At 34.5% G+C, this 15816-nt stretch overlaps 1 protein-coding gene across 1 annotated transcript in view; it reads right to left on the bottom strand.

Moving 5' to 3' along the window:
- Positions 1 to 2679: 2679 nt before the first annotated feature.
- LOC114333850 (chitinase-3-like protein 1) overlaps positions 2680 to 15816 on the bottom strand; it is a 48172-nt gene continuing 35035 nt past the window's right edge. The window contains exons 9-10 of the mRNA XM_050644390.1: positions 9068 to 9187; positions 2680 to 3217 (exon numbers count right to left, since the gene is read on the bottom strand). Of these exons, the coding sequence (XP_050500347.1) occupies positions 2816 to 3217; positions 9068 to 9187 (522 nt within the window). The 3' untranslated portion in view covers positions 2680 to 2815. The remainder of the gene's footprint in view (positions 3218 to 9067; positions 9188 to 15816) is intronic.

Genomic DNA, 15816 nt, shown 5'->3' on the forward strand with positions numbered 1-15816 from the left:
ATGATCGGTCCATGATATTTTCATAATTCCCCTAAAAAGCCACATCTCAAAAGCTTGCAGCTTTTTCTTTAAGTCAGCTTTAACAATCCAATAAAGAAGAAGAGAGTGGACATAACATTTTTATTATTATCCCGGTTTTTTATAGCGTTCTCCGTCTTCCGGTTGCCAGTTTGCAGCTTCGTCCGTCGTTGCATTCTTCAGGGTTAAGGTTTCTTTCCGACATTGCCTTCTGAATGCCCCCTAGCCAGGATTGTTTCGGCGTTCCTCTCTTCCTTCTTTCCCTGTTTGGGTTTAGGAAAGGTTTAGGAACAAGAGAAGCAATAGTAGCAACACAGGTGTTGGTCCAAAATTATTACGATCAGAGGAAGGACGTATTCCTGTGCTTTTTAGATTACGAGAAAGCGATTGATCGTGTCCAACATCACAAGTTAATGCGGATCCTCAAGAAGCTTGATATAGACCAAAAAGACAAAAGATACATTGAAAACTTGTACTGGTATCAGGCAGCACAATTAAAAATAGACAATTCTATATCCAAACCCATACATATAAGAAGGGGTGTTCGGCAGGGATGTGTGCTTTCCCCTCTTTTATTTAACATTTATTCGGAAGTCATATTTCAAGAGTCTTTGGAAGATGCAGAGATGGGAATCAAAGTGAATGGGGTATTGATCAACAACATACGATATGCTGATGATGCTGTCTTAATTTGTGACAACGTAGCAGATCTTCAACAACTTGTCACTATAATCGGACAATACAGTAAGCGAATGGGATTAGAGATTAATACCAAATAGACCAAATTCATGATCATCTCCAGAAACTTGGATGCATTTGAAAACTCTATCATAACACTGAATACTAAGTCCATTGAAAGAGTGAGCAAATTTAAATACCTGGGAACGTGGCTTTTTGAGGACTGGGTATCGGACAGGGAAGTAAAATGTTGCATTGAGTAAGCTCGACAAGCTTTCGTAAAATTCAGGAAGTTACTGACCTGTTCAGAGTTCGATCTTACACTGAGACTAAGGTTTACTAAATGCTACGTGTGGTCGGTGCTGCAATATGGCGTAGAGGGCTGGACACTCAAATTAAGGGATATAAACCGATTAGAAGCCTTCGAAATGTTGGATTTTATCGCTGTATCCTAAAGATACCATGGACGGCGACAATCACAAATGTAGATGTCCTTAAAAGAATCAACCAAGAACGCCAGCTTTTCGAAAACTTCAAGAAAATAAAAACGGCGTATTTGGGTCACATCATGCGAAACGAAAAATATCAGTTCCTTCAACTTATAATCCAGGGTAAAATTGAAGGCAAGAGAGGAATAGGACGCAAGAAAATGTCCTGGCTCCGAAACATAAGGCAATGGACAGGGATTAACGACATACAATCTCTGATACATATTGCAAGAAACAGAGAGTTGATGTAAAATGTGATCGCTAACATCCATTAGTGGATTTGCATCTGAAGAAGAAGAAGAAGAAATAGCAGGCACACATACGCATTAATGAACACACATTAGAAAAGTTTGAAATTAAAAGAGGAGTGCGACAGGGTGTGTATTTTCACCACTACTATTCAATGTATACTCTGGAGAAATTATGGAAAGAGCTCTTGAGGGAGAAAGAGCAGGAATAAAGGTCAATAGAACACCTATTAACAACATTAGATATGCGGACAATACTATCATAATAGCGGACAACCTCCAAGACTTCCAAAAGTTAATGAACAAGATAGTTGAGCATGGAGAAAAATATGGATTATCAATAAATATCAAGAAAATTAAATTTATGAAGATATCAAAAACCCAAAATAATGATGAAAGCCTGACAATTAACGGTAAAACTTTAGAAGAAGTTAAAAACTCCAACTATCGTGGCACAAATTAATCACACAAACGATTACTCCAAAGAAATCAAACATCGAATAGTGAAAGCATGAACAAACTTCAATAAAATGAGAAAGGTACTTTGTGCAAGAGAACTGAAATTAGACTTGAGAGTTAGGCTGGCAATGTGTTATATTTTCTTAACTCTTCTTTACGGGATAGAAGCATGGACACTTAACGCGTCGACTACTAAGAAGTTGGAAGCATTTGAACTGTGGGTGTACAAAAGAATCCTGAAGATATCATGGACCGAGCATGTAACAAACAACGAAGTCATGAGAAGAGTCAACAAAAGAATAGAAATATTGAAAACCATCAAGACACGAAAGCTGCGATACCTGGGGCATGTTATGCATAATGAGAGATACAGCATACTTCAATTAACTATACAAAGAAAATCCAGGGCAAGAGAAGTGTAGGAAGCAGAGGAATCTCATGGTTGCGAAACTTGAGTGAATGATACGGATGCAAAGCAATCGAACTATTCAGAGCAGCAGCATCTAAGATCAGAATAGCCATGATGATTGACAACCTCTGTTGCGGAAATGGTACGTAAAGAAGAAGACGGACATTCCTTCACTGGAAAATAAAGTCTAGCGAGATTTCTTCTCTGGAAAGCAAAGTCTCTGCTAACATCTCTGAGGTCACCTCCTACTTCGACGACAAGATATCGTCGTTAAAATACAAAGTTTCTCCTTCTGAAAAAAATATGAAATATATAGAAAAAAGGTGGAGAAATCAGGAAAGGTAGACAAACACTTTTTGATATTTTTGAAAAAGTAGCCTAGCGTTTAATTTCTATATTTTTTAACGTACATTATAAAAGTTCACAAAAATATATTTTGCATAAAGTTTTTAAGTGTTTTACTATCACCATCTGTCCAACAAAGGAAAACTTTAAAAGTACAATGATTTCTTCTATTAGTTACAGTTAGTAACTAACGCCTTCCAGTTACATACGTTACTGTTAGTATCAAAATAAAGACCACCGTAACATGACATTTGAACACCAACTAAAACACCACTGGTATTAGCAGCGCAATAGTAGAATTTGGAGCAATCGCTGGGATCCCTAACATATCCAGCCTTAGAGCACACACTGTTCTGAACTTTTGAATTTGACGCGGCTTCATTGTTTGAGGTATTTGAAGCAGCCTCACTGTTTGTGTTAGAAGCTGAGGATTCTGCAGCCGAAGCTGACGACTCTGCAGCGGAAGCTGATGATTCTGCAGCTGAAGCCGAAGATTCTGCAGCGGAAGCTGAGGATTCCGCAGCTGCAGCTGCACTTTCATTTGTTTCAGCAGCAGCGTTTGAAGATGTTGCCTTAAAAAGAAAAAATGTTTTAGAAATGATTATAAAATGTTAAACCTAAGTAGTCATTTTTTTAAATGATTAATTATATTATGTATTTTTCTTAAATAATGTATATGATATTAGCGTTTTAGCAGACAATGTGTTGACATGTGTGTCCATTTATTTTTTTATTGTTTTCTGAATCCATTCATGACCAGACCTTTGCTTGATGTCATCAATCCATTTGGTTTTGGGTCTGCCTCTACTTCTACTATATACATGTTATAATATTGCTAGGAACGGCTAAAAGGGTACAAGAACAGAGGAATATTATCGCATACCTATGAGTCTTCTTTCTATTGAATAATGTAAGTTCCGCCAGTGACGTAATAGAATATTTAATAAAATGAGTGAAAAATAATTTCCACCACGAATCAAGTAACCTGTTAACCGAGGTACACAGTACCAAGGGGCGCCGCTAGGAGAACACTCCAATAATGCATCGCAGATTACTTATATGAAACGTGGTCATTTTGTACTCTAAAACCGAGTAAGGTATGACAAAAAACAAAAACATCGTTTCGTTTTGATTCAATTCGAGTCTCTTGCCATCCTCTGACGCCTGATGTTTCGGAATCTATTGCTTGTCAAAGAGGCTTTGCAAGTAGACTGAATTGGACCATAACGAAACGAAGAAGAAGTGCAAATATTAAAATATTTGCACCTGAGTATGGTTAGACTGTCCTCTAACGGGGAATGATGAAATGAGTAAAAAATAATTTCGACCACGAATCAAGTAATCTGTTAACCGAGGTACACAGTACCAACAGGCGCCGCTAGGAGAACACTCCAATAATGCGTCGCAGATTACTTATATGAAACGTGGTCATTTTGTACTCTAAAACCGAGTAAGGCAGGCCCGACCCTAGGGATTTTGCAGCCCTGAGCAAGATCGGTGACCGACGCCCCCCCCCCCCCCCACCTACTTAAGATTGTATTTTTATCGATGTGTGCTTGGTGCTAAATTATTTAATATGTATGTCATTTTCTACGTTGCCATTATTATTTAATATGTCATTATGCCATTATGCCATATTGCCATTATTATTTAATATGCCATTTAAAATATACACGTCAAAAACATATATGTATTTGCAATATTTTCGTGAGATTTTACTACATTACTGTATATTAATATGTTTTAATATCCAAAAACTCACTATCCATATCCATAATTACACACTTACTTTTTTAAGTAAGTAGCACTCTTCTTATCTTGCCACGGGAAAAGTCTTTTATTAGTTCTCCAAGATCCAGGGACCTTGATCTTGGATCCTATCCTATTTCGTGTTCAATAAAGATTGTTGATAGAGCTCTCAAAGGTTCCTGGGACATAGTTGATCTTAAATAATTTTTTATTAGTTTTAGCTTTGAAAACTTTTCTCTCCAGAGGACAATGTCACTGGTAGAGTTTAGGGTTAATAAAATCCTCAAAGCAACACTAACCTAAAATCATACCCCATAATGATTTTCAGGGTCTCTAGTCTCTAGAGGTGTATTCTTCGGCTTCACAATCGTGGAAAGTACTTTGAGTTCATCTTTTAGATCAGCATAATTTAGATCTAAAGCGTCACATAGTTTAATTTAAAACATTTATCTGATAAATGATGCGTCTCTTTTGTGTGTGTCAAATAGTTCTGGAATTTTAAATAACTTCTGAGAAACGTAAAATGGTTTTCCGTTTTTTCTAATAAACTGACAGTTTGATACATTCCTATATCAATATTCTGCAGTGTTTTGCTGACTATGTTGATGTGAAGTAAAATAATGTCATGCCATATTACCACAGAGTAAAGAAAAGTAAAATCACTGATTAGATTTGCAAAACAGCTTGACTAATGAGCAATCATTTTGTCATTCACAAGGAAGAATTTCCTATAGCTGGCTGTATACCATTAATTACAAGTAAAATTTAATAAAAAATTTTTGTCTTGGTAAAAGGTATATTAGTTTAAAAAGCCCCTATAGGGCTACAAACATAGAAACAAAACGTTTTCGCTCTGTAACAAGAGCATCATCAGTGTTGCAAGAACATGGTGAGCCAACCAAAAAAATACAGAGGTCAAAACCTTTCAACAACAGACTAAAAGTCTCATATAAATGCAAACATGCCAAAATCCAAAGGATGCTGTCACCTCTTGTAACAGAATGACCTAATTGTTACCTATTGACCCACTTACCACGTGTGGGAGTCATATGTTGTCCTAGGGCCGTATCCATAGGAATTATATCCATCCTTTGGATTTTGTCATGTTTGCATTTATATGAGACTTTTAGTCTGTTGTTGAAAAGTTTTGACCTTTGTATTTTTTGGTTGGCTCACCATGTTCTTGTAACACTGATGATGCTCTTGTTACAGAGCGAAAACGTTTTGTTTCTATGTTTGTAGTCCTATAGGGGCTTTTTAAACTAATATACCTTTTACCAAGACAAAAATGTTTTATTAAATTTTACTCATTTTATGATTGTTTTTATTGACAGTGATTTCTACAAGAGCATCGTAGATTTCTTCAATTTGGTATCTGATCGGAGTAAAATTGCATCAATGATCATCTAGTTCCCATCTAGTTGCGGACAAAGGTTTCAATGTTATGCTAGATATATGATTTTTCAGTATAGTCCAACCCAAACGATGAATAGATGCTGAGAAAAAGTTGTAAATTTTTATCAGTAAGGAAAAGGAAGAAATTGCAAACTGTGCGGCTTTAGTAGCATCGTTCACGACTAAGTTGGGTGAATGGCTAGAACTCTGCAGTCTAAAACCTAAGATGCAATCATCAGATATCAAATTTTGTCAACAGTATACGAGGTATGTAAAAAAATATGAATTTCGCTCAGGAGCAAACTACCTTTATATTTCAAAATATCAAAAAATGTTATTATGAAAAGTTATTTGTAATTAAAAACCATATTCAAATATGCAATAACAGCCTTTACTTGAAAAAAATTTCTGAAATTTTCCTAAATTACCGATTCCGAACATCATTTTTATTTATTAGACATGTAATAACTCTTTTATTAATAATTTTAGGAAAAAAGTTTTTCTTTATAAAAATCTGTGCATGGTCTAAAACTCAAAATGCAACCATCAGTTATCCAAGTTTGTTAATTTTATACGAGGCGTGTCGAATAATATGAATTTAGAAAGAATTCTAGAATTCATATTATTTGACAAATCTCGTATAAAATTAACAAACTTGGATAACTGATGGTTGCATCTTGAGGTTTAGACCATGCATATATTTTTATGAAGAATAACTTTTTTCATGAAGTTATTAATAAAAGAGTTATTACATGTCTAATAAATAAAAATGATGTTCGAAATCGGTAATTTAGGAAAATTTCAGAAAAATTTTTTTTCAAGTAGAAGGCTGTTGTTGCATATTTGAATATGGTTTTTAATTACAAATAACTTTTCATAATAAAATTTTTTGATATTTTGAAATATAAAGATAGTTTGCTCATGAGCGAAATTCATATTTTTTGACATACCTCGTATAGTGTTGACAAAATTTGATATCTGATGATTGCATCTTAGGTTTTAGACTATGCAGAGCACTTTATAAAGAATTACTTTTTTTCGTAAAATTGATATTAAAAAAGTTTCCCATATGGTTCCAAGTTACGCAGACACCCTGTATAATAACCTGTTTGTACTCGAGTCAGATAGGCGACATTAATATAAAAATATAAAAGAAAAATATTAGAATTAATTCATTAAAATCAAACGTCCAAAGAAATTCCTATTATGAGAGGAGTTCCAAAAGGATGTGTGATTTTGCTCATTTTGTTTAATTTATACAGAAAAGTTACTCATGTATTCTGCCCTCCTAAGACAAAAGGTCCTATCTGCAAAAATTCGGATTTTCAGGTTTTTGTCTCACTGGACTCTTAGTTCAAAACTTAACATATTTACTACGTCAAAAAGCCGTAACTGACAGGCAGTGATTCAAAATTGCCATATTTATTTTGTCCTAACCAACAAAAGTTAATCAAATACCAAATAAAATTGTCCTAAAGTAATATTGCTAGACGAGTATGTCCGAAGTTGGCTGAATATATGCAGATAGGACAATGTGTCTTAATATAGAATGACGTTTACAACACGTGACTCAACAACATACCCTTAAACCCCAGTAAGGAATAACTTCTGACTGTGCAGTTTGACGTGTATCGGTGTGAATTATTGTTGGTATTATTAGTTTTAAAAACAGTAAATTGGCAATATATTTGAAGAATTACAATGGATACTGAGTAAGTACATACTATTAAGCAATTACCTACTTTAGATATTTCTGAATGAAAAATGTGATAGAAGTTTATGTGTTATTTGCGCGGAAAAAATAAATACTGATTTTTTTACGTGAATATCATTTATAGATACGTGTAACTTATTTTTAAACTGGCTGTAAGTGACTTTGTAGAATTAGTTTTTTAATATTTATTTAAATTTTAAATAAATATGTATTTGTTTATTTCAGATTTTATCATTTTTGTTTCAGAAATTGCAGAACTGCTAGTCGTTCCAAGAGAATGGTTCAGGCTGCGTTAAATAAAAGCCTACAAGAAAAAATAAGTGTAATCAGACAGAAGACTAAAAAACCAAGGTGTGTAACGAAAGATAATGAGTATATAACTGAAAAAGGTGAATCTGAAGAGACTGAAACTAGTGAAATAGAAAACGAGTCATTTTCAACGGATTTACACTTATTGAAGAACAATAAAGCGACTTCAAAAATCAACTAATATCAGACATAATAATAGTGAGGCACACCGAAAACAAAGAATCTATGCAAACGAAAGCAACAATAGCGCAGGAAGATTTCTTATCAAATAGTATGCCACCACATGTAACCAATTTGGATTTTAATTTTATTGTTACTATTCTAGAAGATGCTGTAAAAAGGCAAGCCATACATCAGAAAGTAAGTTGTACACGAAAAGGGAGAGCTTAGAAAGAGGAGAAAATTCGAAGAAAAGCCTAGTGAGCGACAAGTGAAAAAAATTAAAATTTATATCGACAATCACAATATTAAGGAAGTCTGTAAATGTCCAATGAACTGCCATAGAAAAATATCAAAAACTCGACGGGAATCTATTAATAAACAATACTGGACCCTATCAAAAGATCAACAGCGGTTATTTATATTCAAATGTACCAAAAAATTTCAGAAACGAAGAGATACCTTGAAAACTGGAAACTCGAAACGCACAAATACTTTTAAATATTTTCTTTCAGTGGAAGAAGGTTTAGAAGTAAACGTCTGCAAAGTATTTCTCTTAGCCACGTTAGGATTTGACAAAAATAATGATAGTGTTCTCAAAAATATAAGAGTTTGTGTGAAACACTAGACGAAGGTGTTTTATATATTTTGTGATTTCTTTTTTACTAATAAATTAATTTTCTTAATATTTTAAATTTATTAATTTAATAGGTGATGCACTTAGTACCTATTAATTAATGTTTCTTTATAAATAGGATCCCTTCTACTAAGTTAATTAGTCCTAACTATCGATATATTCAAATATCTTTTTTTGTGATGATATAAGTGAAAATAATATTGTACTATTAAATCCAATAATTATCAACTAACTCAGGCAGAAAATCTTAAAAATCTTGTGATTATCAATTTTTTTTGGCAAGCAATTATTAAAAAAACCGTGATATCTCAAAACTTTAATTTTGCAGATAGGACCTTTTGTCTTAGGATGGCAGTATTGATCTCAAATGAAAGGCATTAAGAAGCAGAAACACCGAAATACTTGTTACCTAGTTTATTTGACCATAAATTAAATAAAATGTCACTAAGTAATACTTACCAATTGTTCATTAATAGCTCTTAAGAGTGGATTTTTAACTCCAGATAATCCTTGGAAATCATCTGTTTCGATAGCCCAAGCCATAACACCACCAAGTCCTTTATCTTGTGCATATTTGGTCTGTTGAAAAGAAAACAGTGATATTAAAAAGAGAGACAGGAAGTAAATATGATTGTTTTATTCTGACTATCTGAAAATAGTTATTGATATTCGCTCCGTGGATGACTTACGCGACACCTAGCGTCGGCACCAGACAGTTTGAAGTTAAGCATATTATGATAAATACATGTGAAATCGCAACTTATTAATCATTAGTTTTTTAACGATACTTTTCCAATTTATGTATAAAATGGATGTAGCATTAGATAAGAACTTAGCAAATGGAACAAAAAGACTTCTTTAGTCTTCTTTCATCCAACACTCGTATGGTAGTCCAGTCGGGTTAGACGAATAACAGGCCTAACCTTGCATTAGGAGCTGCCCCAAATTTTATTTTTCTAATCTTTAGGAAGGGTCAATATTAATGTTTCAAAATGTTATGAAAACTGCAGGAAATATGAAAACTGAGTTGTAAAAAAATAGAATTTAAAAATTATGTTTCCACAAGCTTTGCACAATATCGCTTACCTGGAAATCGGTGATATTTAGGATATGGTAAACTTGTAGATCCAATGGGTGACTCAATTCTGGACTCCTTCCATGGAATTCGCGATGTACGTGGAACGCGGGACGGTACCGTCAAGATCACGAAAGGGAGTACCTTTTTCGTTGAAAGCTTGAAGCGAAATCACAGTAGTGGTACCTTGTCCTTAAAGTACTTAACGCATGTCCAGTTTTATACATGCGTACCGAAAGCGATAAGCTTTGAGCTTGTGGATAATTTTAAAAATTGACATTAAGAAGGTTATTCCGCGTCATTTTACAGGGGGCATACCAAAATAACTAAATATAATTAAATTGTCTAAAGCTTATTCTACCCGAAAATAAATAAATAGTAGAATCATAGCAATATTAAAATAAAGAAATAAGGATTCCCGAACATTAACCCCGCCAAAACGAATGTTTTCAAAGTAAGAGAGAAAGAAAAAAAATAAAACTAAAGTTAAACTCAATTAAACTTAATTAAAAAAAGCAGTTACATTGCCTAATTGCCTGGAAGAGGACAAATCTTGACCACCGGTCGTTTCATCGTGCCGCGAGAAGTATTGACTTCGACAACGCGAATTACATCATCCTGTCCCGGAAATACGTTAACAATACGACCAAGTTCCCATTGCAAACGAGCTTGCTGTTCATTCTTAATAACTACCAGATCTCCTTTAGAAACCGGAGGAGACTGTTTAGTCCACTTGTGTCTTTGTTGAAGAGTGTTAATATACTCTAAAGACCAACGTTTCCCGAAATCGCTTTGGATACGTTGCAGTAGCTGCCAACGACTTAGTTTGTTAAGACTTAAATGCTCTAAATTGGGTTCAGGAATCGGATTATTTAACGATTCGAAAATCAGAAAATGTCCAGGCGTAAGTGGCTGCAGATCATTAGGATCTGAGCTAATGGGACACAAGGGACGAGAATTTAGAATAGCCTCGACTTGTGTTAGAACTGTATAGAATTCTTCAAAGGTTAAAATTTGATTTCCCATAACTCGGTAAAAATATGATTTAAATGACTTGACGCCAGCCTCGGCCAATCCATTCAAATGCGGAGAAGCGGGAGGATTAAAATTCCAAGAAATGTCTAATTTTTGTGCTGTAATTTGAGCAAGTTCTATTAATTGATTATTAGCACCCTTAAAATTAGTGCCCTGATCACTTACAATATGATTGCACCTACCCCTTCGGGCAATGAAACGTCTAAAAGCTGCTAAGAATGACTCTGAACTAAGATCAGATGTGGCCTCCAAATGAATGGCCTTAGTAGCGGTACAAACAAATAAACAGACATAACCCTTAAAAGTTCTTGCTCCTCTGTGTTTGCTCATCAAAAGCGAAAATGGACCAGCGAAATCAATGCAAACTGATGAGAATGCCTTTAACTGAGAAACGCGGAACGAGGGTAAATCAGCCATATACGGATTATATGACTTGGGTTTAGAACGAAAACATGTAATACATCTAGATAAACATTTATAAATTGCTGCTTTAGGGGATAAGATCCAATATTGTTGAAGCAACAAGTATTGCAAAGTCTTTAAACCAGGATGAAAATATGAGCTGTGAACTGATTCTATTATCAATTCTGTCAGTCTGTGTGTTTTGGGTAAAAGGATAGGATGTTTAATGTCGTAACTAAAAGAAGATCTTTTAAGCCGACCACCAACTCTAAGTAAACCATCTGGGTCCACAAATGGGGCCAATTTACGAAAAGGTTTTGACAGTAACTGATTTTGATTAATCTTAAGAAAAATATCAGAAAAAACATCCAGCTGAACATATCGAATGATCGGTATAAGTGAAGAATTTATTTCCTGAGGAGTAAGGATTTTGTTTTCGTTGAGTCTTTGTTTAGACCTAGAATTTTTTATAAACCTTATAACGTAAGCTAAAATTCTTTGAATTTTAAGCAAAGAAGACAATCGGTTAAGTAAATTAAATAGAAAATTGTCACTATTAACTGTCACCGCAAGTGCAACTTGTTTTTCCTCCTTTTGGATCTCTATTGATAAATCAGAGTAAGATTCAGTTGCAGGCTGACAGGGCCAAGTGGTTCTAGGCATAGAAAGAAAAGGAGGGCCTGACCACCACATAGAAGTATTTAGAATTTGAAGCGGACTTTGACCACGACTTGCATAATCGGCAGGATTCTGTGAAGACGCCACATGATGCCAACTAGAATTAGGGACAGTTTCTTGTATATGACTTACTCTGTTAGCTATAAAAGTCTTCCATCGACTTGGTGAAGAAGACAACCAAGCCAAAGTTATCATAGAATCTGACCACGCATATACAGCGTCAAACATTATGAAGCCCTCATAACTTCTTTGAACAAAATTAATTAAGTTAGCCAGAAGAACTGCTGCCAAAAGCTCCAAACGAGCAATAGACTGGGTCTTTAATGGAGCAACCTTGCACTTAGCGCTAACCAAAAAGGTTTTGATATTACCAGTGGTTTCTTCAATTCGAAAGTAAACAACACTAGCATAACCTACTTGAGAGGCGTCACAAAAGCCATGTAACTCGACGCGAGATATGGCTTCAGAACCCAAATAACGAGCAATTTTAATATCAGCGAGATTTGGTAATTCCGTTTTGAATTTTGTCCAAATTTCGGTAATCTCGTCGGATAAGATTTCATCCCAAGGGACATTGAGCTCCCACAATCTTTGTAGCAGACGTTTTGCAAACAGAAGACAGGGTGAAATAAATCCGAGAGGATCAAAAATCCTACTAATTTCAGACAAAATGTGTCTCTTTGTACAAGAGCGATCAAAAGGGACATAGGAATAGGAAAATATGTCTGATGACGGATCCCATTTTAATCCCAACAGTTTGATGAATGAAGGTTCGTCCTTATCAAAACTATAAGATGAGTTCTGACAATCGGAAGCAGAAAGATGAGTAATTAGATCAGGGTGATTACTAGCCCATTTTCCAAGTTCAAAACCTCCTCTTTTCATAACTGCGATTAAGTCAAATTGAAGAGTCAAGGCTGAGGGAATATCATTAGCTCCCAGTAAACCATCGTACATATAAAATTGAGTTCTTAAAGCTTTAGCTACATGAGGATAATTATTTTCTTCAGAAGCTGCGAGTTCATACAAGGTACGTAATGCCAAATATGGTGAAGAAGATATACCATATGTCACAGTGCGTAAATGATACTCCTGAAGAGGTTCGGATAGGGAGAAACGCCATAGAATACGTTGATAGTCCCAATAGTCGGCAATCACATTAATTTGTCTGTACATTTGCTTAATGTCGCAAACAAAGACATAGGCATAAAATCGAAATCTAAGTAAAAGACTAGCAATGTCCTTCTGAAGCTTTGGACCTACAAGTAAGGTGTCATTTAGAGATACACCGTTTATGTCACGCAAACTTGCATCAAAGACTACCCTTATTTTAGATACAATCTCGAATTCGGAAATTTGTTCCTTAAATATAGCATGATGGGCGATATAATAGGCCGAAGGAGAATGGTTATGCTCTGTAGGAACGAGAGACATGTGACCCTTATTTAAATAATCTTGCATAAAATCACAATATTTTGTGCGTAAATCAGGATTTTTTCTAAAACGATTTTCAAGCATCGAAAAACGTCGATGGGCTTGAGAATAAGTATCAAGAAATTTAGGTTTTTCTTGACGAAAAGGTAACGGGACAAAAAATCGACCTGTAGAATCTCTAAGAGTTAAAGACTTATATATTTCTTCACATTTTTTATCTTCAGAGGATAAAGGTAAGGATTTAGAAATCTCCTCAAGCTCCCAAAATTTTCTTAATTGCGTGTCGATATTTGTTTCAAGAGACATATGACAATTAACAAGAGTATTTATAGAAGAATCATTAGGGAGGCAATTTACTTTACCTTGAAGAACGTATCCAAAAACAGTTTCTAATGCCACTGGTTGATTTGGATTTCCAAAAATTCTACCCGATTTTAAAATAAACGGAGTGAGTTCTGCACCAACTAACATGTCTATAGGACCAGGTATGTGGAACTTAGGATCTGCCAATTTTAAAGTTTGAAGATGTGTCAACTCAGAAGGATTAATTAGGAATTTTGGTTGATTTGAACATACTTTAGGAAGAACAATGGCTTCAAATGAAAATGTTGGATCGATTTGTCCACACGGTTTCATTGTGCACTGCACTATACCACTGTTTGCAGCCAATGATATTCCATTGAGACCTTCAACAGGAATCGAAAAATTTCTTTTTGAAAGGCCAAGACGTTGAACACAAGATTCAGAAATAAAATTCGCCATAGAACCTGTATCAAGAAGAATTCGTATTGTGGTAAAGTTACCTCGAATATCCTTTACTTCCGCTTCACAGGTTGACAATAAAATAGTTGATTGAGGAAGTGATAAGGTGCTTGTAATACAGTCAGAATTGATGTAAGTATTTACAAGAGTATTGGTAATCGAAGAACTAGTAGAGGGGTTGCAACCCACTGACGGACCAACAGAGGGGTTGGAAGAAGTAACCTGAACGTTTGAATTCTGCTCAGAAGCTGTATCGTTTGATTTTTTATCAAAGTGCAATGTTGTATGATGGGGGAATTTGCAAACACGACATTTATGAGATGACACACAATTCCTCATAGAGTGTGGCGAAACTAAACAATTAACGCAAAGTTTGTGTTGTTTAGCAATAGAAAACCTCTCTTGAGGGGATTTAGAAAGAAATATTCCGCACTTATATAAGGCATGAGGCGAAGAACATAAGATGCACTTAGACTGCTCAACTGAATTAGGGCTGGATTCCACCAGAAAACTAGATACGTGTTTTTTATTGTTCACCTTTGGATTGTGAGATGACGAAGCAATATACTGAACAGACTCCAGTGCGATGCATTGTCTATCTAAAAACGACATTAATTGCCTATAAGTTGGCAATTCCTGGCTAAGGCTATGTTCCAGTTCAAAATTGGTTCTGGTTTTTGAATCTAATTTATTAAGAAGCATGTTAAATAGCAAAAAATCCCAATGATCTACAGGCAACTTCATTACCCTGAGAGCAGCAACATTTTCTGAAAAGACACTTAATAATTTTCTTAGTTCAAAAGAATTTGCCTTTGAAATTGAGGGAGCATTAAAAATTTCATTATAATAGTGGCTAGCTAAGATACGTGTATTTTTATATCTTTTTTCCAGCTTTTCGTATGCTACAGTATAATTGCCCTCAGTAAGAGGAATGCCTTTGATTAAAGCTAGGGGTTCATTACCCAAAGAAGTAAGCAGATACTGAAACTTTTCAACATTAGATATGTCAGGATTATTGTGGATTAGACTGTTAAAGACATCAAAATAAGTAGGAAAATCTTTATAAGAACCTTCGAAACGCATCAAGGAAAGCTTTGGAAGGTTTACGACACTTCTACGGTTAGAAGAATTAGAATTATCTACAGTAGACATGTTTGCCGCTTGAGAAGATGAGTCATTCAACAAAAAATCATGTTTTAGTGATAAAACTCCATAAAAGGCTTTATCAGCATTTAATCTCATCTCATCATAGGAAGAAAATTCATCATCATTGATTAATGAAATAACAGTGTTATGATTACTTTGAAATTCATTATAAGTGCCATCAATAGCATTGGCTCTAGCAAGAAATTCAGGCTTTAAAGACTCATCATTCGAAACTTTAAGACCACACTCGTAAGTTTCTTGTAATCGTTTAAAAGCAGTAGTTCGCTTTAAATTGGCTTTTGTTAATTTATCAGACATGTTAGAAAGTTAATTTAACAAATTAATATTCTAATAAAATTTACTTAAATGTGATTGATTTGTATTCTAAATAGCGAATAAAAAATTTATTAATCAAAGACACAAGTGGTTTAAATAATAAACGTAATTCAAATAATAATTGTTTTGTTATAAATAAGCGAACAACAGCAAGTAACTTTATTTATCAAAATCGACATAAAAATAAACAAGAAAACCTAATTAACGTGAACCCATCAAATTAACCGATAATAATAATTAGCGACAGGTTTAGAAAAGCAAAAACTAGAAAGCGATGTACCGTTCAATTTCTCGATTCAAAAATATGTGCGAGAATTTACTTTAGGTATCGTATTGTAAA

This window comes from Diabrotica virgifera, chromosome 2 (genome assembly GCF_917563875.1).
Source record: "Diabrotica virgifera virgifera chromosome 2, PGI_DIABVI_V3a".
Classification (NCBI taxonomy): Eukaryota; Metazoa; Arthropoda; class Insecta; order Coleoptera; family Chrysomelidae; genus Diabrotica; species Diabrotica virgifera.